Source organism: Chelon labrosus (assembly GCF_963514085.1).
Source record: "Chelon labrosus genome assembly, chromosome: 14".
Lineage (NCBI taxonomy): Eukaryota > Metazoa > Chordata > Actinopteri > Mugiliformes > Mugilidae > Chelon > Chelon labrosus.
In genome coordinates this window covers 4,521,102-4,548,526 of record NC_140347.1, presented here as the reverse complement: position 1 = coordinate 4,548,526, position 27,425 = coordinate 4,521,102, and the positions used below count along the sequence as shown (strand labels likewise).

The 27,425-nt window shown below is 44.6% G+C and overlaps 2 protein-coding genes across 2 annotated transcripts in view; one reads left to right on the top strand and one right to left on the bottom strand.

Annotated features, from left to right (window-relative positions):
* Window positions 1–20,084, top strand: part of LOC311499467 (serine/threonine-protein kinase D3-like) — a 38,743-nt gene extending 18,659 nt beyond the window's left edge. The window contains exons 4-19 of the mRNA XM_084560447.1: window positions 2,445–2,576; window positions 4,004–4,161; window positions 5,997–6,186; window positions 6,277–6,354; window positions 7,134–7,317; window positions 7,530–7,653; window positions 7,750–7,827; window positions 9,805–10,081; window positions 13,475–13,527; window positions 13,616–13,688; window positions 13,771–13,877; window positions 14,088–14,249; window positions 15,275–15,373; window positions 15,454–15,721; window positions 16,749–16,834; window positions 16,929–20,084. Of these exons, the coding sequence (XP_084416573.1) occupies window positions 2,445–2,576; window positions 4,004–4,161; window positions 5,997–6,186; window positions 6,277–6,354; window positions 7,134–7,317; window positions 7,530–7,653; window positions 7,750–7,827; window positions 9,805–10,081; window positions 13,475–13,527; window positions 13,616–13,688; window positions 13,771–13,877; window positions 14,088–14,249; window positions 15,275–15,373; window positions 15,454–15,721; window positions 16,749–16,834; window positions 16,929–17,102 (2,243 nt within the window). The 3' untranslated portion in view covers window positions 17,103–20,084. The remainder of the gene's footprint in view (window positions 1–2,444; window positions 2,577–4,003; window positions 4,162–5,996; window positions 6,187–6,276; window positions 6,355–7,133; window positions 7,318–7,529; window positions 7,654–7,749; window positions 7,828–9,804; window positions 10,082–13,474; window positions 13,528–13,615; window positions 13,689–13,770; window positions 13,878–14,087; window positions 14,250–15,274; window positions 15,374–15,453; window positions 15,722–16,748; window positions 16,835–16,928) is intronic.
* Window positions 20,085–20,603: 519 nt separating this feature from the next.
* ndufaf7 (NADH:ubiquinone oxidoreductase complex assembly factor 7) lies at window positions 20,604–26,351 on the bottom strand. Its single transcript, XM_084560449.1, has 10 exons — window positions 26,084–26,351; window positions 25,193–25,356; window positions 25,028–25,108; window positions 24,827–24,937; window positions 24,522–24,735; window positions 23,632–23,690; window positions 23,205–23,318; window positions 22,062–22,205; window positions 21,774–21,947; window positions 20,604–21,069 (listed from the first exon to the last, which is right to left on the bottom strand). Exons 1-10 carry the CDS (start codon window positions 26,148–26,150, stop codon window positions 20,845–20,847), a joined length of 1,353 nt encoding a protein of 450 aa, XP_084416575.1. The 5' UTR covers window positions 26,151–26,351; the 3' UTR covers window positions 20,604–20,844.
* Window positions 26,352–27,425: the final 1,074 nt, after the last annotated feature.

Genomic DNA, 27,425 nt, shown 5'->3' with positions numbered 1-27,425 from the left:
AAAAATGAACATTTTGTGTTTGTTTGTAAAGCTAAGGAGAGAAATGACTTGTTAAATAATATATAGTTCTACGACAAGTGGTAGTTATTCCTAGCCTTTCAGCGAATAGTAGCTCTTCCTAGCCTCCCACTTAATAGCAACCCTTCTTAGTTTCCTAGCCTTTCAGCTAACAGTAGCTATTCCTAGCATCATTGCCTCCCAGCTAACAGTAGATCTTCCTAGAATATATGTTTACCCTGAGAACTCAACTCATCACTGTCTAGGAAAACAAAAAGCAAGTGATTGTTTTTTCCTGATATTCCTGTTTTAGTTTTTGTATTTTCCAAATGTTGCATGTGTGTCGTCTAAAATCTGTAACTGCGTAATGTTTTAAACGGCAGCGTGCCGAGGTCTCAGGACTTTATAAGGTTTTAATTCAAAACAATCACACTCTGGACTGAACTGCTCTTTGGTATGACAGGCATAAAAAAATGTCACAGTTACAACCCCTAGCTGTTTTTATGAATGGACGAACATTATATGTTTTGTCTCTGCGTGGTCTACCCTCGTTTAACGTTGAGGTCGTCCCAGATCCCCTCGCCCCCGTCCCCCGGCAGCCTCACTCTAACCATAATATTATGTAGAGAGTTGTCATTTCCTGAGTCAACGAGGTCGGGTTGTAGAAACTAAAACTGACACCGTAACAGTCAAACACCCAGCCGGAGGAGCAGCGGCAGGTTTGAATTACACGGCGAGGATGAAAACGTAGTCGCAGCCTGAACCGCACCGCGACCACTTCCTCCTCCTCCTCTCATCTCCTCCTCTCATCTCCTCCTCCCGTCTCCTCCCACCTCCACTTTCTGCTGCTGCAAAACCCTGCAGAGTTTATTTCTCTTATCACTGTCAGTGTTCATGCTGCTTCTGCTTCCAGAGCCGTGGATGACTAATCCGACAAATCTGTTTCCTTTGGCTTCAGTTAGACCTCGCTGGAAACACACACGAGACACACACACACACACACACACACACACACACACATATACACACACACACACACACACACATACACACAACTCAGCTCAACATAAACTGCAGCTTAAAAGTGTTTGCCTCCTTATGTTTCTGCATAAAACTGACTTGAAACATTAGCATTAAGTCGTGAAAGTATACAAATATTATACTTGTGTATTTGTTAATTCAGGAAAATTAGCCAATATTACATATCAGAGAGGAGCTCCTCAAGGATTAAATCAGAGTCCATGTGTTCAGAAGTGTTTCCATCAATGTAATGAGTCTCAGGTGTGGTTCAGTTCCTGGTTTAGTTTAAATAAATCAGGGATTTATCTCAGTCTGATCTTCACAACACATGTTTGTGGACAAAGGAGCTTTCTGAGGAGCTCAGAGAAAGAGTTGTTGTTGCTCATCAGGCTGGAAAAGGTTCCAGAACAATCTCTAAAGAGTTTGGAACCCACAAATAATCCACAGTCAGACAGATTGAAGACGACTGGAGTGGTCCACCAACAAAGATCACTCCATAATAGTCTGAGAGGTCCCAGAGGAACCCAGGGGAACTTCTAAGCAGCTAAAGGCCTCTCTGCTGCATGATGGGAAACGTCTGACCTCAACCTGTGTGGATTCATCTCTAAGTCCCAGAGTGATCTCAGATGATCATGATTTATGTTGTAGATCTTTCAGGATTTGGTCTGTGCATCTTTAAAACGGATCTGAGGCAACGAAACTTTAATATTTCTTCAGTAAAGAGTCTCTCAAAAGTCGTAGGGGGACTTTCCAAACGCGGAGCTGACTGACTTCCAGATCAGACCCCAACCAGACTCCCAGATTGATCCTATATAATCAACATAGATCATAGATCTACAGGATTACAAACGTGATCTGAGCTAATTAACACATTTATGCCGCTCAACTAGCAAACTGTCCTAAAGATGGGAAGTGTCCCTTGTCCCTTTTTTATTTTGTTCCTCACTTTATTAATTTCGGTTTGCAGCCGTGTGAAGCGGTTGGGATGAGGGTCAGCACCTCCAGAGTGCTCCAGGTTGGGAAGGGAGTTCAAGTATCTCGAGTCTGTCTTCGTTCCAAACCTCATCTCTGGTCATGAACTGTGAGTAGTGACCGAAATGATGGCATCGTGGTTACAAGCGGCTGAAATGAGGTTCCTTCAGAGGGTGGCTGGGCTCAGGAGGGTGAGGAGCTCCTTCACATTGAAAGGGGCCAGCTGAGGTGGTACAGGCATCTTGTTGGGATGCCCCATTTGGAAGTTTACTGAGAACTGCCAGCCGGGAGGAGACCCCGGGGCCAACCCAGATTATATATCTTGTCTGGTCTGGGAACGCCTGAGGGACGTCTAGAGTTCCTTACTCAGCCCGTCGATACTGCGACCCGACTTTGAATAAGCGAAAATGAATGAATGAATAAATGAATGAACTTTATTAATTTGTCCATTTCAGCTCTGGCCACGGAGGAGGACTTCCACATCCGGCCTCACACTCTCTACGTTCACTCCTACAAGGCTCCGGCTTTCTGCGACGACTGTGGCGAGATGCTGTGGGGCCTCGTCCGTCAGGGCCTCAAATGTGAAGGTGAGCGGCGCCGCAGATTTAGAGTCAAACCAGAAACCAGAGGCGTCTACTCTGGGTTCAGCTTCAGCTTCTACACGTGTGTTTTTTTCTTGTTTTATAAAAAGTTAACAGACGTTCCACCGCCCGCAGAAATGAACGGCAGGAAATCTGGTTATTAAAAACAATTCAGACGAGCTTCCTGTCAATTAAAGCTTTATGACAGGAAGTGATGTGTGTCGCCAGATGTAAGAGAAATCAAAGCTCTAACGAGCTCAGCAGAGTCTCAGAGGAGGCTGGACGTGGTTGTAGTGTCTGATGTCTGCCACGTCCTCTCTGACCGAGACGTCGCCTCAGATCTGTCCAACACAAACACAACAAAGTCATTTTCACACTGTGGGTTTTATTTTTATGTCGAGGTCTGAACCGACGCAGCGGGACGTCTTTTAGTCTGAGTGAGACTGTTTAGAGTCTGAACTGAAGAAATAACGAGGAGAGAGAAAAGAGACGGAACGTTTTAGACCTTCAGATTCATTCCTTCATCCTTCTTTCTTTCCTTATTTTCTTCCTTGTCTCCTTTATTTCTTCCTTCTTTTTTCTTTTCCTTCCTTCCTTTCCTTCTTCCTTGGTCCCTTGATTCCTTCTTTCCCTCCTTCCCTCCTTCATTCCTTTCCTTACTCCTTTCTTCCTTGATTCCTATATTCCTTCCTTCCTTCCTTCCTTCCTTCATTCTATCCTTTCTACCTCCCTTCTTTCCGTCTTTCCTTCACCTCCTTCATTTCCTCCTTCCTGGTTTCCTTCCTTGCCCCCTTCCCTCCTCCCTTCCTTTCTTCCTCCCTCTCTTCTTTCTTTTTTCCCCCTCCTTCATTTCTTCCTTGTTTCCTTTCTTGCCTCTTTCCACCCTCCCTCGTTTCTTGTTTTCTTTCCTTCCTTCCCTCCTCCCTCCCTTGAATCCCTTCCTTTTTTTCCGTCCTTCTGTCCTTCCTTCCTTCCCTCCTTCCCTCCCTTCCTTGTTTCCTTACTTACCTTCTTCCTTCTTTCCTTCCATTGTTCCATCTTTCTTTCCCTCCCTACTACTTTCCTTCCTTCCTTCTCTACAATACCTAACAACATAAATAAATCAGATCTTAACATGTGAGAGTCTTTCCATCTTGTTCCAACATCTGGATCATGTCTCCAAGTCAACAACCAGCTGTTGATGGTTCTGATCCAGCGGTAGGTAGAGATCCATTAGAGACAGCAGCTGCTACAATATTCTACTGACCACATGATGGCGCTGCTGATTTACAGACACACAAACTGAGATCAGATCTCAAGTGCTGGCTGGGGACGCATGTGGAGACACATTTATATTAAGACCAGGTGGAGACACAGGGACTTAGAGGTGGACCAGGATAGATCAGAACCTGACAGAACAGAGTAAGACTTTAAACAACTCTCTAACTCTACAGGATGTGGACTCAACTACCACAAACGTTGTGCGTTCAAGATCCCCAACAACTGCAGTGGAGTGAAGAAGAGACGACTGTCCAACGTCTCCCTGCCTGGCTCCGCCTTGTCTGTCGCCCGTCCGCCGTCTGTCGAGCTCGCCCCGACGCCTCAGGAGGAGGTGGGTCTACCTCGCCACCTGAACCCCCCCCCCCTCCCCCCGTCTCTCTGTCTCTTTTAGAAAGTCTGAGCAAATCTGTGGTTGTGCAACCAGCAGCGACACTCGTTGTCTCTGTGGCCGGAGGCAAAGCACTTGATTTTCCATCCAGTTAAAAAGAGACAGAGAGACAGAGACATGACTTTTATCAGCTCCATCACACAGTTATGTTTTTATCATACACACTCCTGACTGCTCTAGTTTATTCACATCAATCTGAAACAGAACCGGACGAGGCATAAACTTTAAAAAAGGAAGAAAGTATCAGAAATGAAAACTGGGTAAACAACTGATTTGATTTTTATTATTAAATCCAAACATTTTAGAAATAATAAAAGGCAACCATTATTTTATTATGTAGTATAAAACTAAAAAGGAAAAAGTTAATGTAAGACTTGGTCCGTGACCTTTTTGGTATTTCAAGTTTAGTTTTAGAAAATAAAATAATAATAAAATGAATAAGAGTTTATTTGATTTTCAGTTTAAAAATCAAACCAAAAAAAGTAAATTTATCTTTGAGCCTTTAATCTATGAAACTAAAAACCTGAAAGAGAAGTAATTTCTCTCTGAGAGTTTGTCTAAATCTGGAGAAGAACCAGGTTTGTTTAGAGCTGAACACAATGATCCATGGACCAGAGATAGACCTGGACCAGAGATAGACCTGGACCAGAGATAGACCTGGACCAGAGAGACCTGGACCAGAGATAGTCCTGGACCAGAGATAGACCTGGACCAGAGATAGACCTAGACCAGATAGACCTGGACCAGTGGTCACCATGGAGACAACTTCCTGGTTCATTCAAAGACAAGAAATCACCTCAGGAGAAACAACATGAAGACTGAGATTAATGTTCTCTGTTTGGCTTTAGACTAGAAAATAACAGATTATTTAGCTCTCTGCGTTCTTTGTCTTCTTCGTCAACTTATTTGCCTTCTTCTTCTTCTTCGTCTTTTTCTTCTTCATCTTTGTTTTCTTCTTCACCTTCTACTTCGTCTTCTTCCTCTTCATCTTCTACTTCTTTGTCTACTTCATCACCTTCTTCTTATTTGTCTTCACTGTCTTCTTCTTCTTCTTCGTTGTTGTCATTGTTGTTGTCTTCTTCTACACAAACGTCTGCTTCTATATGAATCTAATAACCACTAGTTTCTCCTTTACTTCTCTTCCTGGTTTCTTTTGTCAGATATTAAAGGTAAATTGACTTGTTTATCATGTTTTCTTTTTTCTTTTTTAATAAAAAATCTGATCTGTCTAAAACCAAACTTTTAATACCTAAAAGTACCCGGAGCAGCATTAAAGGTCTCTGTTCCTTTAAGAAGCTCTTCCTTCCAGCTCGTTGTCTCTGGTCGTTTCAGATCTCTGGTCCTGGGACACCAGGACCCAGTGAAGCGAGAAGGTGGATTATCAAACTGTTCTGTACTAATTCAGGCCCATTGTGTCACATGCTTCCTGCTCCTGCCAGGACGGCGGTCTGCAGGCGGCACGTCGTACAAGGACGCTCATTGTTCTCGTGGACAGAAAAGACTTCATCGATGAGGGAACAAATCTGAGGATCTGGTGTCTCAGCCACGAACCTCCTGAACCCTGATTGTTCCCCCTCGTTTCCTTTCACTCAGAAGTAGAAAAATAAATAAAATAAATGGTGCTGATAGTCAAAATAATCAAAGTCTGAGGTTACAGACAAAATCCCAAAAGAAGTCGCCGGGTTTACTCTAATAAATATAATAATCCTGAGGAGGTAGAAGGACGAAGAATCGCTGTGATCTCCGTCTTATATTGTGTCACTGTTTTTCGTCTGCAGCGCCCCCTCCTGGGCGCCGGGAAGCGCAACTCCCTGCTGAGCGGCCGCCCCATATGGATGGAGAAGATGGTCCTGGGTCGGGTCAAGGTCCCCCACACCTTCTCCGTCCACACCTACACCCGTCCCACCATCTGCCAGTTCTGCAAGCGCCTGCTGAAGGGCCTCTTCCGCCAGGGGCTGCAGTGCAAAGGTGAGTCCAGACTCCAGAGACGTTCAAGCCGCTGTAGAGAGTCGCTCACTCTGAGGAAGCTCTTATTAAAACCTGTTTTCTTTTCTTTAGATTGTAAATTTAACTGCCATAAGAGATGTGCTGCCAAAGTTCCCAGAGACTGTCTTGGCGAGGTGGACTTTAATGGAGGTGAGTCAGCTTTTTCATCCGTTAAATCACTTTCAGAGCAAAGTTCAGACACAGTTTCAGTCTTTAAACGTCAGATAATATCGATTCCAAGAGTTTAAATCGAAGTAAAACGTCCAAAAAACTCAAATATCAAAGTCAATTTTCAGTTTAATTTTAATAGACGACAAAGAAAACCACAAAATGCGATTATTTTTTGCTGTTTTTGCTTCAAAGTTAAACAAACTTGTTGCAAATATTGATCAGCTAATGTTTTAATCGACCAGCTGCTTTAACTCTACATGAGACATAGAATTTTTAATAAATTACCTTCTGCTTTTATTAGAGTTTTAAAGGACGTCATTTATAACCATTTACACCCCTACTGGTCATTGAAGGAACTGCAGCTCTGTTATATTTTCATTCAGCTACATGTCTGAAATGAGATGATGATGATTTATTTTGATGTAACTTAGTCAAGTAATGTGTAGGTTTATTGTTTTATTAGATTTATTTACTATTTAAGGTTTTAAAGACTTAAAGGACATTATTTATAACCATTTATACACCTACTGGTCATGAGAGGAACTGCAAGCCTGTTATATTTTTGCTATATGTCTGAAATGACATGATGCTGATTTATTATGTTGAAACTTATTCTAGAAATGTGTAGATTTATTGTGTTATTACAATTATTTATGATTTCAGGAGAGATTTATAGCCACGCCCCTACTGGTCATGAGAGGAACTGCAGCTCCATAACATTTCTTTCTTTATGAATTTATTTTTCTCTGTCTCTTCAGAGCCGGCCAGTCCCAGTCTGGACTCCGAGGCGACAATGGAGGTGGACAACTGCGACGTCAACAGCGACGGAGGACACAGCATGGACGACCCCGACGAGACGTCCACCCCCGAGGACAAGCTCTTCTACATGGAGGGCCCCTGCGCCGACGGAGACAAGGACGACGAGACGGTCAGGGCCATCAGGTGAGCTCCCCCGGATACTAGCCACGACCTGCTAGGGGCCCCTGGGCCAGAAAGGAGGGGGGCCCTTGAGGGCTGACACAGTTAAAACTACAGCAGTGGCAGTGTGCTAAGTTTCAATAACAGTAGGGGCCCCCTCCTGACTGGACAAACTTTTTTTAATCGTCTCTGGTCGCGACATTTAATCGAATTTCTGTATTTGTGTTTTGTCTCAGCCCGTGCACCAGCAGTAACATCCCCCTGATGCGAGTGGTTCAGTCCATCAAACACACCAAGAGGAAAAGCTCCACGGTGGTGAAGGAGGGCTGGATGGTGCACTACACCAGCCGGGACAACCTGGTGGGACGCCAGAGATAAAAATATTAATAAATATATGTAAACGATATAATATTTGTGTCTGATGACTTGTGTTTTTGTTTTTCTTTGTCTTTCCAGAGGAAGAGACATTACTGGAGGCTGGACAGCAAGACTCTGACTCTGTTTCAGAATGAAAGTGGAGCCAAGTATTACAAGGTAGGAGAGCCGGCGTCGGGTTTCAGACGCTCGGCCAAACAAAGCCGCCACGTGAAGACGAGCGGGGTGGGAGTCGGGTTCAAACTGTAACACGGAGCTCATGAGATATTAACACACACATCCCTGTCCACGCAGAACCAGATTATTCACTGTAATTATTAGACGGAGAATCGGTTAGAGGCTTCTAAAGGGTTCTGATAGAAGAACCATGACAAAACATTAGGTACGCTAGTGAAAAGGGACAAATTCATATTAAAAAGTTCAGAATCGAGCATCAACAAAGCAACTTATCCACTATAAAAATTAAATAATTAAGAAATAAATCTCTACTCTTGCCACTTCATTAGGTACACTAGTGAATGTATTCTAATGTAAATCCTCCTTCATGACTGATCTAATGTTCAGTTTAAAGGCAGTGATACAACGTGTGTTATTTAGCTTAGCCCACCGACTACAACGTCAAAATATTAGGACTTTTTGCAAAATGTTTCTGAAACTGAATTTGTCCGCTGTCATCATGGTGGATTTGGTGGCAGGAACCAAAATGTTTCCTTCAGATAAAAGTCTGGGGAAGTTTTTGAGTCATGCGTCAATCAACCCAACTGTGGTCGTCGCCTCAACGTTGAGATAAGTTAAACTCCGCCCACTTCTCTCTCCTATTGTCTTGCTGAATCTCATTAACATTCACGGTGTCTGGTCAAAACGTCGCTGCTGGCGTCTCTTCATGTCCAAAAATGAAAAGTGTAGTTTGCTGAGTTTACATTAAAGGTCCGTAGTGTCGGATGTAGTGGCCTCTAGTGGTCAGTTTGAAGATTGCAGCCGATTAAATACTCAATGACGCTCCAAGCTGCTGTCATCATGGTGGATTTGGTGGCAGGAGCCAAAATGGTGGACGATGTTTCCTTCAGGTAAAAGTTTGGGGAACTCTGTAGTTTTGAGTCATCAGTCACTCCCATTGCGTCAAAATTGTGATTAGTTAAACTCCGCCCACTTCTCAACGCTAAACAGTTTTCTCTCATACAATCACCGCAACTCTGAATCTCGTTAATATTCACTGCGTCTGTTCGACACATCGCTGCTCGTCTCTTCGTGTCCATTAAAGGTCACGAGTGTCTGAATTTAGTGACATCTAGTGGACAGTTTGAAATACATTTTTTGTTTTAAAATTAATTTCACAACTCAAATTAGTAAATTCAGTTGTGCAATTTGTTGACAATAAGACAGCAAAGATAATTTTTCCAAGTTTTTTTTATATATAAATCCAGTTTCCTTTAAATACTTTAAACTGTCTGAGTTGAGGATCAGTGCAGCTGCAGCTCCATCACTTCCTTTCATCTCGAGTCTGTCGGGGACCTGTTGACCTTCAGCACAAAGCTGCCGCAGAAACCTCCCTTTGAAGAGAAGGTGGGAGAGCGAGGGGTGAAGGGGGAGGAGAAGGACGAGGAGGGGGGAGCCGGGGTTGTTGGGGATGTCGGGATGTTGGCTCGCCGCCACGCTGCCAAAGTGGCCCTAAGTTTTGGAGGCACGTCCTGTTCTTTAATCAGAGGATGAAAAAGATGCTGATGGGATGGGTGTGGCTGAGGAGGAGGAGGAGGAGGAGGATAAACTTGGCAAAACACAAAACGTTCAGACGACTCCGAGGGGCACGAAGACACCACTGAGACGATCGTTCTTCTTTATATGTTTGATCTGGCAGGGGTGAGGGTTTGTGGAGGGGAGCGCCAGAAAAGGAAGGAAGGGAAGTTTTTAAACACTGACACTCAAGGAGCGTCTCAGTCCAGCAAAGAGCAGAGATGAGTCCGGGTGGAGGCGCTGAGACTACGTCCTCAGGATCATTTCTGACTCAATATGACTCTTAGCTGATGATGGCGAGGCTTGGAGAGGTGTTTTAAGCGTGCAGAGCTTTGGGTTTCTGAGCTGAGAGTGGACGTACGGTAAACATCTTTAACGTCGGACACAATTTTTTTGGCTTTGCAGGAGATCCCTCTATCGGAGATCCTGCAGGTGGAGCCGGCGCAGGACTTCGGCAGCCTGCCTCAGGGCAGCAACCCGCACTGCTTTGAGGTCATCACAGCCAGCATGGTGTACTACGTCGGCGAGGACAACGGCGGCCTGCACCACAACCCCGTCCTGGCGGCGTCGGGCGTGGGCCGGGACGTCGGCCGGAGCTGGGAGAAGGCCATCAGACAGGCGCTGATGCCCGTCACGCCGAAGGCCAGTGTCATCACGGGGTCGGGCCACGGGAAGGACCACAGTGAGTAACGAACCCTTTATGTTCTCTAAAAAACTAACTGTAGCTCCATCTGGATCAGATTAGTGTTCCAGTTTCTCTTATATCACATCAACATCCAAACTGAAAACCTGATCTGCTTTTCTTCTCCTCCACCTCATTGTCACAGTCTGAGTTTAAGTAACTTTTTTATGTAAACGGAGGAGATTGCAAACGTTGAAAGCTCTGGTTGCCTTGAACGTCCACTGACCCTCTTGTAAAACTCTGAACCAAGCTGAACATAAAAATACTGCCAGTGTATGAAAAGAAAATAACACAGACGCTAAAGGTTTTCTCTTCTTTCATGGCTGCAGCTCCCTGAATCTTATTAATGGTGCTACCATTAGCTGGGAGGCTAGGAAGCTAGGAAGCGCTACTGTTAGCTAGGAGGCTAGGAAACTAGGAAGAGCTACTGTTAGCTGGGAAGCTAGGAAGAGCTACTATTAGCTTTGGAGCTAGGAAGAGCTACTGTTAGCTGGGAGGCTAGGAAACTAGGAAGAGCTACTGTTAGCTGGGAAGCTAGGAAGAGCTACTGTTTGCTAGGAAGCTGGCAAGAGCTACTATTAGCTGGGAGGATGAGGTGAGATAATAATAGCTCCACCCTTAAGGTCTGAAGGTCTTGAGATTAATTAACTCCGCCTACTTCCCTACGATAAAGGTTTTCTCTCCTATCATTGCTACAGCTCCCTGAATCGTATTAATGGTGCTACTATTAGCTGGGAGGCTAGGAAGTGCTACTATTAGCTAGAAAGAGCTACTGTTAGTTAAGAAAGCTAGAAAGAGCCACTATTAGCTGGGAGGTTGGGAAGCTAGGAAGAGCTACTGTTAGCTGGAAAGCTAAGAAGAGCTACTGTTTGCTAGGAAGCTAGGAAGAGCTACTGTTACATGGGAGGCTAGGAAACTAGGAAGAGCTACTATTAGCTTGGGAGCTAGGAAGAGCTACTGTTTGCTAGAAAGTTAGTAAGAACTACTATTAGCTGGGAGGCTAGGAAGCTAAGAGATAATAGCAGCTCCACCTAAAGGTCTAAAGTGTTGGATCTAGTGGGCTCTAGTGGTTAGTTTAAAGATTGCAGTCTACTAAATACTCAACATAAAAACATGATTTTTATATGTTTTGATGTTTTTACGATGCGCTATGTTTTAATATTTGTATGTTTATGTAATAAAAGGCAGATGTTGTTGAGGCGGTGCTTACGATGGAGAGATGAACCCACAGCCCCCGATTATTTTACCTCCCGTCTTTACCCTCTGACACAGTAATGGAGTCATTTCTGAAATCAGATTAGACTCCGATATGTTTTTATATTTTAATGGACGGGGAGTGTGTGTGTTTCAGGAGAACACTGTTACACAACACACACAACCCGCTGACATTTTAACCTGATTGGAGGGATTTTCAGAGGATTTTCCGCTTCGTCTCGCTCCGATTCATCTCAGGTTGAAGGCTTAAGTCTCTTTGTCTGAAAATAAAGAGTTTAAAGTTTCATCCCCAAAATTAAATCTGTTCATTGATAAAAAAAAAACAACAAAAGACCATTATCTGTTATTAAAGACCTTCGTCGTTATAAAACCGTTAACAGGATGCGGTCGGCTGCATTTTCCACCTGTTGAGTAATTGATGTGGAGCTTCCGTCCAAAAATGGACGCTTTGTTTTGCAATTAAATTACACATCAATAAGTTAATGCTGCCGTGATGTAACAGGGTGTTGGTTCAGTTTTTACAGTAGACAGACAGTAGAACCCTTATAGACCCAGATAATACATAACTAACAGTAAGAAGAAATAGACTGTTCACAGCACTGCTTCTGGTTCAGGCTGTCAGACTGGCTGTTGCCATTCTTTATGCTAAGCTAATGCTAACTAATGTCACTCAGTGCGTATCATATGGAATATTAGTCTGAAAAAAACAACTGTAATTGGCTGATCAGTTTAGAGAAACCCTAATAGTAGTGCCTCCTAGCTTCCTAACCTCCCCGCTAATAGTAGCGCTTCCTAGTTTCCTAGCCTCCCGCCTAACAGAAGCTCTTCCAAACCTCCCAGCTAATAGTAGCTTCTCCTACCTTTCTAGCTTCCCAGCTACTGATAGCTCTTTCTACCTTCTTAGCCTCCCAACTAATAGCAGCACCACCTAGCTTCCAAACTTCTCAGCTAATAGTAGCTCTTACTAACCCTTACAGCTAACAGTAGCTCGTCCTAGCTCCCTAGCCTCCTAGGTAACAGTTGCTCCTCCTAGCTCCCTAGCCTCTCTGCTAACAGTAGCTCCCCCTAGCTTCCTAGCCTCCTAGGTAACAGTAGCTCCTCCTAGCTTCCTAACCCCCTAGGTAACAGTAGCTCCTCCTAGCTTCCTAGCCTCCTAGGTAACAGTAGCTCCTCCTAGCTTCCTAGCCTCCTAGGTAACAGTAGCTCCTCCTAGCCCCATAGCCTCCCTGCTAACAGTAGCTCCTCCTAGCTTCCTAGCCTCCCTGCTAACAGTAGCTCGTCCTAGCTCCCTAGCCTCCTAGGTAACAGTTGCTCCTCCTAGCTCCCTAGCCTCTCTGCTAACAGTACCTCCTCCTAGCTTCCTAACCCCCCTGCTAACAGTAGCTCCCCCTAGCTTCCTAGCCTCCTAGGTAACAGTAGCTCCTCCTAGCTTCCTAACCCCCTAGGTAACAGTAGCTCCTCCTAGCTTCCTAGCCTCCTAGGTAACAGTAGCTCCTCCTAGCTCCATAGCCTCCCTGCTAACAGTAGCTCCTCCTAGCTCCCCAGCCTCCCTGCTAACAGTAGCTCCCCCTAGCTTCTTAGCCTCCCAGCAGGAACAAACGTGTCTAGCACTTATAGCAGATCTGGACTTTCCTAGTTAACAGATCTTCCTACTGTGACAACAAACTCTGTGACCGGTGATCTAAATATCAACAGGCTGCCTCCTCCTCTACATCAGACTGCAGACATCGATCTCAGAGGGGGGGTTGACCCGATCAAACGCTGGCCGGCAATCTGAAATCAATACCGGCTCATCAGTCCTCTCGGCACTGAACGCGCCCTCGGCTTTTTGATGTCCGGCTGAATTAACACAGCGTGCGCTTCACAGACTCTACAGTACTCCACACAGGACCCAGTAAATAATAAATAAAAATAAAAACAGAGGAGGCAGGAAGTACTTACTTCACTTTTATTTGTGTGAGAAATGCTTCGGAGATTGCCGTCCGAGCCGTTCCCCTTCATCAGGAGTTGAACAAACACATCTGCTGATTTGATCTCAGCTGGAAAAATCACTTCAGCAAACAAGGAAACAAAGGAAATGAGGCTTTAACGATTTGAGGGTTATCAAAATAAAACCCCACACGTCTCCCTGGCCGGCTGGTACATTTAAATGCATCTGTTGTTTTCGTGTCTTCTCAGAGGAACTTTCCATCAGCATATCAGTGTCCAACTCGCAGATACAAGAAAACGTGGTAAGACTCTAAACTGAACCTTTGTTTTAAAAGATTTTAGAATAAAATAAAATAAAAAAACTGATCTGGTTCAATGTTCTTTGTTCAGGATATCGGTTCGGTGTATCAGATCTTTGCGGACGAGGTCCTCGGCTCTGGACAGTTTGGGATCGTCTATGGAGGTGAGAAGACAAACCCAATAGAAAAATAGCCTTCCAGCTAATCATTAGCAATGAGTTCACTTTTTTGTCTTTTCCTTTGCAGGTAAACACAGAAAGACCGGGAGAGATGTGGCGATCAAGATCATCGACAAAATGAGGTTTCCCACAAAACAGGAGAGCCAGCTGAGGAACGAGGTGGCCATCCTCCAGGTACAACTAGGGATGTTCAGCCAAGTCTGGTCCTTTGTAGTTATTTAGTTTAGGTCAAACCAAAACCACGTCCCTGTAGCGTCAATACGTCTTCACGCTCTCCTAGTCGACTCCAGGAGAAGACCAGGAAAGACCAACTTTCAAAGGAAGCTACCAACTTTAGATCAGTACGTCGCCAAGTCTCTTACTTACGTCTCTGGTTTCCGACAGAACCTCCACCACCCGGGGATCGTGAACCTGGAGTGCATGTTCGAGACTCCCGAGCAGGTGTTTGTCGTCATGGAGAAACTTCACGGCGACATGCTGGAGATGATCTTGTCCAGCGAGAAGAGTCGACTGCCCGAACGCCTCACTAAGTTCCTGGTCACACAGGTCAGTGCCCACTACTGATCTTCTCCAGTGTCACCAGATTTATTTCCATCCAGTGTTGCATTCATTTTTCACCAAGATCTTGTATTGATGATGGGAGAGTCTGACCACTGCACAAAGCCTTCTCCAGCACATCCCAAAGATTCTCAATGGGGTTAAGGTCTGGACTCTGTGGTGGACAATGCATGTGTGAAAATGATGTCTCATGCTCCCTGAAGCACTCTTTCACAATCTGAGCCCCATGAATCCTGACATTGTCATCTTGGAACATGATCCATTGATGGAATAACCTGGTCATTCAGTATATTCAGGTAGTCAGCTGACCTCATTCTTTGGACACATAATGTTGCTGAACCTAGACCTGAGCAACTGCAGCAACCCCAGATCATAGCACTGCCCCCACAGGCTTGTACAGTAGACACTAGGCATGATGGGTGCATCACTTCATCTGCCTCTCTTCTTACCCTGATGCCCCCATCACTCTGGAATGGGGTAAATCTGGACTCATCAGACCACATGACCTTCTTCCATTGCTCCAGAGTCCAATCTTTATGCTCCCTAGCAAACTGAAGCCTTTTTTTCCAGTTAGCCTCACTGATTAGTGGTTTTCTGAAGGCTACACAGCTGTTCAGTCCCAATACCTTGAGGTACCTTCACATTGTACGTGTGGAAATGCTGGTTCTCCACTATTCTTCCAGTTTTTAATAATGCGTTGGACAGTTCTTAACCCAGTTTTAGTAGTTTCTTCAATCTCCTTAGATGTTTTCTCTGCTTGATGCATGCCAATGATTTGACCCTTCTCAAACAGACTAACATCTTTTCCACGACCACAGGATGTGTCTTTAGACATGGTTGTTGAAGAAATGAGAAGCTACTCATTGCATCACTTGGGGTTAAATAACTTGTTGTCAGCTGAAAGAATCACCCATGCAGTAATTATCCAATAGGAGGCTCTTACCTGTTTGATTAGTTAAATCCAGGTTGTTTCTGAGATCTCAGATCCTCTGTCTTGTTTGTTGCGTCCTCAGATTCTCGTGGCCCTCAGGCACCTTCACTTCAAGAACATCGTCCACTGTGATCTGAAGCCGGAGAACGTCCTCCTGGCCTCGGCGGAGCCTTTTCCTCAGGTCAGAACCACGTCTCCTAAAACCAGAGTCACCTTTCGTCTCCTTTTTTTAAATGTCTGACTCCTGAACTTCTCCGCCAGGTGAAGCTCTGCGACTTCGGTTTCGCCCGGATCATCGGGGAGAAGTCGTTCCGTCGCTCGGTGGTCGGTACTCCGGCCTACCTGGCGCCTGAGGTGCTCCGCAGCAAAGGCTACAACCGATCCCTGGACATGTGGTCGGTCGGCGTCATCGTCTACGTCAGCCTGAGCGGGACGTTCCCCTTCAACGAGGACGAGGAGATCAACGACCAGATCCAGAATGCCGCCTTCATGTACCCGCCCAACCCCTGGAAGGAGATCTCAGAGGAAGGTAGGGGACACTGGACACTGAGGACACTGTAGACGAGGTCACAAAGAACCAACCCTGAAACATCAGCTAATGAATATAAAGTTACAGTGATCTGGAGATTAAAGAAGATTAACTGGCCTGAATATATACATACATGTAGGCCCCGTTCAGACCTGGTCCATCTCTAAGTCCCTGTGTCTCCACCTGGTCTTAATATAAATGTGTCTCCACATGCGTCCCCAGCCAGCACTTGAGATCTGATCTCAGTTTGTGCGTCTGTAAATCAGCAGCGCCATCATGTGGTCAGTGTGTTGGAACAAGATGGAAAGACTCTCACATGTTAAGATCTGATTTATTTATGATGGTAGTTATTTTAGAGAAGGAAGGAAAGAGGGAGGGAAGGAAGGACGGATGGGCAGAAGTAGGAGAGGGAGGAAGAAACTAAGGAAGGAAATGAAGGAAGGGAGGGAGGAAGGAAAATAGGAAGGAAGGAAATGAAGATGAGGGGGAGGAATGCAGGAGGAGGGAGGAAGGAAGGAAGGAAGAAACTAAGGAGAAACTAAAGAAGGATGAAAAGAAGGAGGGGGGAAGGAAGGAAGACAGGGAGAAAGGAAGGAAGGAAGGAAAGGAAGGAAGGAAGGAAATGAAGAAAGGAAAGGAAGGAATGAAAGAAGCAGGGGAGGAAGGAAAGGAGGGAGGAAATGAAGAAAGGAAATAAGGGGAGAAAGGAAGGAAGATAGGAAGGAAGGAAATGAAGAAAGGAAATAAGGAGAGGAGGAAAGAAGGAAGTAAACAAGCTTTTCGTTAACAAGCTGTAAAGTCTTTGACACTGAAAAGTCAACTGTTAAGATATTATATGTGAGTATTTGTCCCAGACCACCTCCACATCTGGACTGAGACCAGATCAGTGTTCACACCTGAACCTGTTTAACCAGGACACTGAGAAAGTTCAGTTCAGTTCATGTTTCAGACTGAACTACAGTTTAATTCTGAGTCTGTGACTTAAATCAGATTAATCTTGTGTCATTAACGTTGTTCTGTCCGACAGCCAAAGACCTGATCAACAACCTGCTGCAGGTGAAGATGAGGAAGCGCTACAGCGTGGACAAGTCTCTGAGCCACCCCTGGCTGCAGGTAACCCCCAGCAGAGACCGCCTCTGAGCCGTCGCACCTCCACAAACACCTTGTTTATCTGTGACTTCACCCGTTTTCCTCTCTCCGTCTCCAGGACTACCACACCTGGGTCGACCTCAGGGAGTTTGAGACGCGGCGAGGCGAGCGCTACATCACCCACGAGAGCGACGACGCCCGCTGGGAGGAGTACGCCGACGAGAGAGGCCTGTACTGCCCCAGACACTTCATCATGTCGCCCAACCTGGACGACATGGACGAGGACCCCTAGAGGGGCGTCCCCACCGGGGGCCGGTGTCCACGTCCTCACATGAGGAGCCCGTCGGTCAGGCAGCTGAGTTCAGACGCCGTGAAACGCTCACTGCTACGATCCCTCAGGTCCAGAGAATTTTACCTTTTCTCCTTTTTATTTTTTCCTGATTTGTTTTTTTCTTCTACAAGCCATAAAACAAACAGACCCTCCTCAACCAACGTCTGCCAGTGGAGCTGTGAAGGGCTGAGCACCCGGAGACTTTATACACATTTCTTAGCCCGTATATATTTGTAAGTAGGTCACTGCTGCGTGGTAGGTGTCATGAAGCTGTGTAGAGACGTTGTTCCTTTGTGGCTCTAACTGGAAAAACAAACATCCTCCGCCTTGAATTTGTCCCGAACGTCGTCGTCGTCGTCGTCGGTTGTTTCTTGTTGGGATGTTTCTTTGCACTATTGGGAAAACTTTCTTTCACAGAGAATTTAACTGACAGTTTTATTTTGGTTCGTTCATCTGCAAAAGTATTAAGTTTGTTATTTTAAATGAGAACGGAGTAGAGAGTCAACCTGGACTCAAATGGGAACCAAGAAATTAATTAGTTGGAGTTTGGTAAAGAAATAACGACAATATCTTAAAGGGGAACTACTGTTTTTTACAACATGGACCTTATTTCTGGCATAAAATATGGTTGTTTACTCACCCATATAACTTTTGTGTCATTTGTAGTCCTTAGGAGATATTTAGATCCGTGCATATCCATATAATGGGAGTGAATGGGGCACCGAAATGCAGCCTCTTAGTTTTCAGGAGGAGTTCCTATTTAAACCTCAGACTCCCCACCAGTCCCCTAGAACTGAAGAAGCTCCTCGGATGAGTGGTGAAACGTCTTCTCAAAAAAACTCTACAAGTCCAGTTGCCTTTTTTGAACCTTTGTTGGATACAGCCTCTAAATAATGAATCATCTGCCACGAAACTCGTTCATTTCACCAATATTTTGTTATGATACACTAGTGCTACTCCCCGTTGAGTCCAGAGTTACCTGTTATCATCATCCGGGGTCTGTAGATTGACCTACTAACCTCTGACCTGGATGATGTCGTCTCTGACCGCCACGCGCACCCGCAACGGTCGGCTTGTTTACCTGTAATTTGCTACTGCCATGCTGCAAAAAACTAGCAGTAGCTGCGTTTCGGTGCCCCATTCACTCCCACTATATGGATATACGCTGATCTAAATATCTCCCAAAGGAATACGAATAACACCATAGTTATATGGGTGAGTAAATGATCGTGTTTTATGCCAGAAATAAGGTCCAGGTTGGAAAAAACAGAAATTCCCCTTTAAGATATTCGTAAACCCCCAAAAAAGAAAAGGAAACCTCTTAAAAACCTGCTGTGGTTCAGTCAGATTCAGCTTGAAAGGCTAATGACGATATTAGCTCGGTAGTTAGCATGCTACCCGACAAACAAACTTAAGATACGATGTGGAGATGCCCGGGATTTTTAAATTTGGGTTTTATCCCATTATTCTGACCTTTACCACGTCCCTTGTGCATATTCCAGAAACGTAACGAGCTAACACTGCTATGCTAACATGCTACATATCAAATTGACGATCACGACTACTAGTCTACTCAAGTTTGCACTCTAAATTCTGGAAGGATTAGCATTTTACACGTTAAATGTTAGCGTGATATATCCAATATTTTAAAAGTGGCTCTTATTCAATAAGCTGTACGTTATGTTAGCTTTGTGCTAACGTTCCTCATTATATAAAGTCAGTATATAACAGCAAATTGGTTCAAGCTGCTGAAAGCTTTCTACAAGATTTAAAATTTGTCTAAAAGTTCAACATAGGACACAGATTAGCCTATGTAGCAAACTAGCATAATAATAATATCTTAAGTGGTTAGCATGTTAATAATACCCAGTGAACGGGTAGTTTGGCATATAAGATTAAGCCTGCCAGAGGCTAACTTGCTAACATTTAGCATTTTAGAATAACTTGCTAAATTTCCCATGCTAGAACCTCTGAGAGATTTAGGAAAGATTAGCATTTTACAAGCTTAATGTTAGCATGCTATATTCGTCATTTTCAATATGACTGTAATTTCCACAGACTACGCGTTATGCTAACTTTGTGCTAACTCTTTTCCTTGTCAAAACTGGTTCTTAAAACTTCGTAAAATATACTTAAATTTAAAATAAAATAAATATCTCGTAGATTAGCTTCTACATCAAAGAAATTAGCACAATATTAGCATGTTACAATATTTAACAGCTAGCATTTTCTAACATTAAGTGCCGTAGCTTGTTGACATGCTAAAAACATCTGTTAAAAAGGTAGTTTAGCATGCAGCAGTTAGCCTGCTATAATTTCAACTTGCTAACATTTAGCATTTTAGGGTAAAATGCTAACATTCGCATTTAAGCAGTGGATTTCTTGGTAAAGTTAGTTTTATTTTAAGACTCCTAACTCATGAAACTTAATTTACTTTTGCAGAAAAACAAACCACGTTCTTTTCAGAGCGATTCTTTCTGAACTTCTGAACGAAGACGAACTGAGATTCGAGCTGCTATTTGTCTCTTTGTCTTTTCTGAACTCTAAAGTGTCGTCAATCCTGATCTGACTCCAGCCTGAGAATTTATTTCACATGTTTTATATTTTTGCAAGAAATGTTTGGTGGAAGATTCTGATGGGAAAATATTAAAAACTTTGGGGAACAAATGTTGCATCGCAGGGCTCTACTTATTTCACCAACCCCTTATCTTTACAGGGCAGCGTCATGACATAATGTGGCAGGTAGCATCTTAGCTTGTATTAGCATTTTAAAAACAGTGCATAGCATGTAGCAAATTTGCTAACATTTAGCATTTTAGAGTTCAAGCTTCTGAAACATCTCTAAATAAACTTGAATAACTAACATTTAGCATTTTTAGCACCTCTCACAAGGATCCAGGAAGTGTTAGCATTTTATAGCCAGCATTCTCAATGTGAGGCTACGAGCTATGCTAACTTTGTGCTAACCTTTGTGAAGATTAAAGACACAGAAAGCACAGAACGGTGCTTCTTACATTCACTTCTGCAGCAAACAAGCTAGCATAGCATTAGCATGTGACAATGTTTGACTAGCTAGCATAATGTGACATGTACTGTAGCATCTTAGCTTGCTAGCATGCTAAAAATACACAGTGACAAGTAGTTTTGTGGTTTTAAATGACCCAAAATGTTTATAAATGAATAAATTTGTCTTCAAACGGGCAGAAAAGAACAAAACATGAGGAGAGAGAAACGTTTTATTGATCCTGAGCTCCAGAGGTTTTTAATAATTTCTTCCAACGGGTCAAACTCTTCCTCCTGAATCTGAGGAGAAGCCGGAAACGATCATTTAATTAACAAACCTGAACACGATCGCCTCGCTCCACTGCTCCTCTGGAGGACGGCTGCTTGCTTTGGCAGCCATGACCCTCCTCCACCCCCTCCTCCACCCCCACCTCCTCCTCCTCCACCCCTGAAGGGTAACTAAATCTTTTAATTGCTACCGGAGGAGCGGCGGGCTCAGCTAACTGCTTCAAGATGAGCTCAGGCTGAGGGAAGAAGAAGAAGAAGAAGAAACCTCTGGCCACCAGTTGACCTTTGATCTGAAGTCACCGTTGACTCCACTTCCTGGTTATCAGCTGTTCATTCGCTCTGAAGAGTCTACAAATGTGTTTTTACGTTTACAGTTCAGACTCCGGGACGTCCCGAGGAGACCCGACCCGGTTCAGGAGAAGCTGAGCTCGGTGAAGCCGGCCACGGGCAGCGGCGCCGGGCTCTTCTTCTTGTCCAGCTTCAGCCCCTCTGGCGTCGGGGGCGTGGCCAGACGGCCGTGGGGCAGAAGGCTGAAGAAGTGGAAGCGGTCGCCCATCTGGTCCGGGCTGATCAACACGTCGTAGCTGCTGATCAGCTGTTTCCTGGTGGACGGGTCGCTGCAGCTCCTCAGTAGAACCTGAGATAAATAACGACAGGAAGAAGTTAACAAAGAGAAACTTTACTTCCTTCCTCCTTCTTTTTTTCCTTCATCCTTTCCTTCCATGTTTCCTACCTTCCTTCCCTCTCTTTCCTTCCTTTTTTTCTTCCTTCCTTCCTTCTTTCCCTCCCTCCCCTTACTTCCTTTTGACCTTCCTTTCTTCTATCTACCCTTCCTTCTTCCCTTCCTTACTTTCTACATTCCTCCTGCCCTTCTTCCTTTCCTCCCCTTCCATCTTTTCTTCCTTCCTTCCATCCTTTATTTTTCTTTTTACTTCTACCTTTCCTTCCTTCCTTCTTCCTTTCCTTCTTTCACTCCTTCCTTCCGTTCCGTTCTCTTCCTTCCTACCTTCCGTTCTTCTATCCACCCATCTTTCCTCCCTTCCTTCCATCCACCTTTCCTTCCTTCCCTACTCTTCTTTCTTTCCTTCTTTCACTCCTTCCTTCCTTCCTTGATCTTTCCTTTCTTCCTTCTTTCTTTCTTTCTTGATGCTAATAGTAACAGCTGATGGTTCAGTATCTGTAGGACGGTAGATGTTCAGCTGTTGTTGAAACTGGTTCATTTAATTTAAATTACCTCAACTAATTAATTAATAAATAAATAATTCCTGACTAGTATCTGTCCTGGATGACGTCCTGGTTGACGTCCTGGTTGACGTCCTGGTTGACGTCCTGACGTCTCACCTGCATCCTGGTGTCGATGCCCATGTTCTTCAGGAAGCTCCTCTGAGTGACAGGTCCCAGACAGGCCACGCCCCCTCCGGCCATCCTCCGCAGGTAGCTGAAGTCCACGTCTGCGGTGAGGTCGGCCGAGCCGGGGGAGGACAGGGCGTCGTGGAGCTTGTGACCTTTGAACCCCTGAGGAAGAGAAGCAGACGGATGGAAGTGTTTCTACTTCATCTTCATCTCCTCAGACACGTAGACGAGATGACGACGGACTTTTAATAAGAACCGTGTTAATGAGTCTCGTACTCTGAACGTGTCCGTCTTGGTTCCATCGTGGCCGTAGTCTGCGATCAGTGCCGCGCCCCCGTCCTCCGCGATCCGTCGGGCCAGCTGCTGGATGATGACCCCGCCCTCTGCACACACCTCCACGTGGTCACGCCTTTCACCTGGCTACAGAAACACAACGACACCTGCTGATGTCATCTGGAGTCATCTGGTGGAAACATACGGTCAAACACAGACCATTTGTTCTGATACGAAGACCTGAGGGGAGGGGCCTCTGTGGATCATCCCACAGATACTGGATCAGTTTGGGATCTAGTGAATTTAGAGGCCAGGTCAACACCTTGTGCTGTTCTTCATGTTTTGTTTTTTTAGTTGTTCCTAAAGTGTTTTTGTGGCTGCATCCTGCTGGGGATGGCTGCTGCCATCAAGGAGTGTCATTGCTATGGGGTGGGGGTGCCTGGTCTGGTCTAGGTGGGTGCTACATGTCTAAGTAACATCCACACCAATGAATGCCAGGTCCAGAAGTTCCTCAGGAGAACATTGAACTGTCACAAGATGGTTTAAATGTTACTGACTTGTCTCCTGTCAGTGGTCATAATGTTGTGGCTGACTGGTGTACATAACTGTCTCTGAAACATTGGCGCTGCTCTGAGGAGCCTTCACACTGGATTTAAGAGCAGGTTCTTCATCTAGCCAGGCTGCTTCTGATGATGATGATGATGATGATGATGATGATGATGACGGCGTCTGGCAGGATGTTCAAAGCGTCTGAACGCAGCCAGAGACGCCGTCAGACAGACGGTCAACGTATAGATGGTAGAAAAATAGAAGCAGATGGAGGCGATAGAAACCAAGAGTTCACTTCTACTGAGATTAAAGCTCAAGATCCTGAATGAATCAGTCTTTACTTTAAAGACGAGATAAGACGATTAAAAATGTCTAAAACACCATCAGATGTTTTAAGGATCAATGTTCTGCTGGGAAACTTTAGCCCCGCCCCCCACTAACACCACAGGACACCTTCAGAAGACCCGTGTCTATTCTCTGATGAGTCACAACAACAGGGGAGACCTGCATGATATCAGGGAGGTGGTGGTCCTAATGTTATGGCTGATGGGTGTGTCTGCAGCCCTCAGCTGGACGACAGCGTCTCCACCTACTGACCTGGACCAGCGTGGACGAGGCCAGAGTCGGAGACGGCACCACCACGAACCTCAGCTGGTCCGGTTTGTCTGGGACGATGTCCACCATCACCTCCCTCCAGCCTCGGTCTGTCCTCTGTCCAACATAAACAAACAAGAGGGGGACGGGGGGGAGGGGAGGAGGGAGGGGGACGGGGGGAGGGAGAGGGGAGGAGGGAGAGGGGAGGGGGGAGAGGGGAGGAGGGAGAGGGGAGGAGGGGGGAGAGAGCTGAACAACTAAAGTTTCCAGAAGGTAAAGTCAGACATGGAAACTTGGACAGAGTTCAACCAGAGACTAGTTCCTGTGTGTCGCCCCCTGGTGGTCACATGGTCACATGGTCACATGGTCACGTGGTCACATGGTCACATGGTCACGTGGTCACGTGGTCAGTGTTTATTTATTAACTCACCTGGAACTTGTGGACAGGTAGAGCATCAAAGAACTCATGAGCTACGAAGACACTGAACCCTGAGGAAGAGGAGGAGAGACACTGATCAGCCATAACATTAGGACCACTGAGGGAGCAGCTGAGACGTCAGATCATTGAACCTGAACCTTCCTCAGACACATGATGACCTCCTCCTCCTCCTTTTCCTCCTCCTCTTTCATCTTCTCTTCTTCCTTCTCCTCCTTTTCCTCTTACTTCATCTTCCTCCCCAACCCTTCCTCTTCCTTCTTTCTTCTCCTCCTCTTTCATCTTCATCATCCTATCCTTCCTCCTCTTCTTCTCCCTCTTCCTCCTCCTTCTTTCTCCTCCTCCTCTCCTCTTCTCCCTTTCTTCTTCTTCCTCATCTTCTTTACTCTTCCCTTCTCCCTCCTCCTCCTCCTCTTCTTCATCTTCCTCCTGCAACCCTTCCTCTTCCTTCTTTCTCCTTTCCCTCCTTCCTCCTCCTCCTCCTCTTTCATCTTCTTTCTCTCCCTCCTCTTCTATCATCCCCTCTTTTTTCTCCTCTTACTCCTCCAATTCTTTCTTCTCTCTCCTCTTTCATCTTCATCCTACCCTTCCTCCTCTTCCTCTCCCTCCTTCTTTCTCCTCTCCCTACTCTCCTTTTTTCTACTCGTCCTCCCCCTCCTTTTTCATCTCCTCTTCCTTCTCAATGCTCCTTGGTCCATGACCCTGTCTCTGGTTCTACTCCTTCCTTGGACCTCCTCCTCCTCTTCCTCCTCCTCTGTTGACAGGTATCGTTTCAGACCAGGAACTAGAGCTGTAGTTGTGTAGATGTTCTGTCACGTCACAGTTTGTAGTAGTACTAGTAGTACTAGAAGTAGTAGTAGTAGAACTAGTAGTAGTATTAGTACCTGCAGGGACGTCGTCTAAGCGGCGGTACCAGGACACCTGCAGTCCCTCTGGAGTCTCCCCCCGTCTGTAAACGGGCTCGTCCTCGTCCTCGGCCTCGCGGCTGCAGGTCCCCGTCAGAGTCTGAGCCTGCAGTCGACTCAGAGCTGGACTCACCTCCACCAGGTGGAGAGAGACGGAGGCGTCCCCCAGCACCGAGCGCAGCTGATTGAACACCTGGAGAGACGAGAGACAAAAACCTGCTGCTTCACCACGTACGTAGGACTCTGACAACGTGTCCACGGTCCAGTCACAGAGACGCTCTCACTCTGAGGACATCGGCGGCCAGAGATCCTCGTCCAGGTCCCAGCTCCACCAGCTGCAGCCGTTTGGGTCGACCGGCCCCCATCCACTCGCTGACGACCCAGACGCCGAGCAGCTGCAACACAAACACACGACATGACCGTGAGACGCAGAGATAGATTATAGACGTATTTAACAACGTCGTCCTCGTCCTCGTCAGCCTCACCTCTCCAAAGATCTGACTGATCTCTGGTGACGTGATGAAGTCTCCGTCAGGTCCCAGCATGTTGTTCCTCACGTAGTAACCCTGAAAGGACAGCATCAGGTCAGAGGAGGTGAAACTAGAGTAGGAGGAGGAGGAGGAGGAGGAGGAGGAGGCGTCATCCCGTACCATCACAGGGTTGGTCAGCACCTCCCTCATGTACTCGGCCACCGTGATGGGACCAGTGGCTTTTATTTTGGAGGTCAGGTGTCGGAGCATGCAGGGGCGCCGGCGCGTCTCCTCGCCTGGAGAGGAGGTGCAGAGGAGTCTGGACGGAGACGCTCGCCATCGTACTGTCAAAGAGAAGAGAGGGTTCAGGGTTATTGAGGACAGACTCTGGTCATTAATGAGGAAATATTTAACGTAACTACAGGAGGCTCCTCATGCATCAACGTGATCCTGTTAAACTACAGCGACGGGACACGGGGACTCTGGGTCCTCTAACGTCCTCTAACGTCCTCTGAGACAGTTTGGATTATTACTGGTGCTTCATGAATCAAACTGGAGGCAGAAATGTACAGTTTGATCAAAATAGACACTCAGTTAATTAATAATAGGAATATATAATAAGATCAAGACCAACAAATAAATGAAATAAAGCCTTAAAATATTTTAAAAAACGCACGAGATGTCCAAGAAGACGTGCAAATATTACAAGTCACAATTATTTAATAATTTAATTAATATGAACAGTGTTATTTATGAAGGACGATTCATTAGGGACATGGTAATAAATAAATAAATAAATAATGTTTTGAATTCTTGTATTTTTTAAATTAAATTTATTTTATTTTATTTATTTTCTGATTTTTTAATAATTTATTTTCTGATTTTCTTTTTTTTTTTACATTTTATTTTTATTTTTTAAACATTTTTTTCTCTAAATTCTCAAAAAATAAATAATTAATCTTTTTTTTTTTTAATTGGCCCTAACCCTCTGCCGTAGTTATGACTATAAACGTTTAACAGTCGCTAATTTAACATGTTTAAATGTTTAAATTAAAGCTTCTCTTCTCTCACCTGCTGTTGACGGACTGAAGACTCTCCTGATCAGCTGCTGCGTTTTAACTCCAAGTAAAACCCTCATTCTGCTGCAGATTATATAAAACTACGGTTTATTATTGTTTATTTCTGTCCGCGTCTCATTATTTAACTTCAACCACATGAACCAACTCTGACAGTTGACACATGCTAGCCGGTTAGCATTAGCTACGTTAGCTACAAGAGAACTAACGGCAAACAAAATAAAAATAAAACAAACACAGCCGCTGTCAGAGATGGTGTTTCGGTTTCCGGGTGTGAGAGAATAAAGTGAACTTGTTCGTGTCTGTCTGATGTTTAAAGAAGCTAAAAGCTACAGCGTCCTTGTGCAAGAGATGCTAATGCTAACAGAGAGACGACCGTTAAGTTACATATGAACTATAACACTACATCCGGCAATCCTTTCACAATAAAAGCGTTTATTGGACATTTTTTGGTGCTTAACATTTTATTTGAACAAATTCAGTGGTCTGATTTTTTATTAATACCTAAACTTTTAGTCCGCTGGCTTTGTGTGTGTTAAAAATGAGAATCATAGCTTTGAATTTACGTGTTTACAGTTGTTTTTAGTTACCATTTCCGGTGACGTCTGGTATCATAAACACCAGCTTAACACTTCGACGGCACTTTAAAGTCTCTGATTGGACGAAGGGATGTTACGTAGACGTAAACGCTAGTTTCTTTAGCGTGATTAATTAAAAAATAATAATTATGAAAAAGTCCATATTTCACGTGGAATTCCGACTTCATATTTATTTATTTGTTTATCGGCAAAAATAAAAAATAAAAAACAACTGAAAAGTACAAAACGGCGTTGCCAGGTTGGGCGGAAACCCTCCCAACTGGGCTAATTTTCTTACAGTTAACATTCATTTCTACTTTAAACTGTTGGTTTTAACTCAGTCAAATAGGAAAACAGAAAGGAAAAACTTCTTTTAGATTGTGTACGTTTTAACTCTTGTCAAATAAACGCCCGTAAACCCGCTAAGAAATCAAAAACATGAATTCCATTCAAAACTTGCCTGAGAATAATCAAGGTTTTACGCTTTCTCAAGTATCGAACGAAACTGAATGACATTTGTCAGAAAATAAATATCTCATTTCAAACAAGAAACCATAATAGCAAGTTCGGCGTACATACTTGTTTCAGAAATATTGATAAATGTTGGATAATATAAGTTATTTAAGATAAATGTTGTAACTCGCGGGTTAGCTCATCTCAGTCCGTGGAAACAATATACCATCAGAATCGTATATAAATTTAAATTTGTTAAGAAAAATAGAACAAATAAAAATATTCTATATACTGTTATTATTTATG

Excerpts from the sequence above, each read along its gene's own strand:
- ndufaf7 (XM_084560449.1), bottom strand. The coding sequence starts at position 26,150 with ATGAGGGTTTTACTTGGAGTTAAAACGCAGCAGCTGATCAGGAGAGTC. Across the intron at positions 23,691-24,521 it reads CTTAGACGACGTCCCTGCAG|GGTTCAGTGTCTTCGTAGCT; the intron begins GTACTAATACTA and ends CCTCTTCCTCAG. Across the intron at positions 23,319-23,631 it reads TACCTGTCCACAAGTTCCAG|AGGACAGACCGAGGCTGGAG; the intron begins GTGAGTTAATAA and ends TATGTTGGACAG.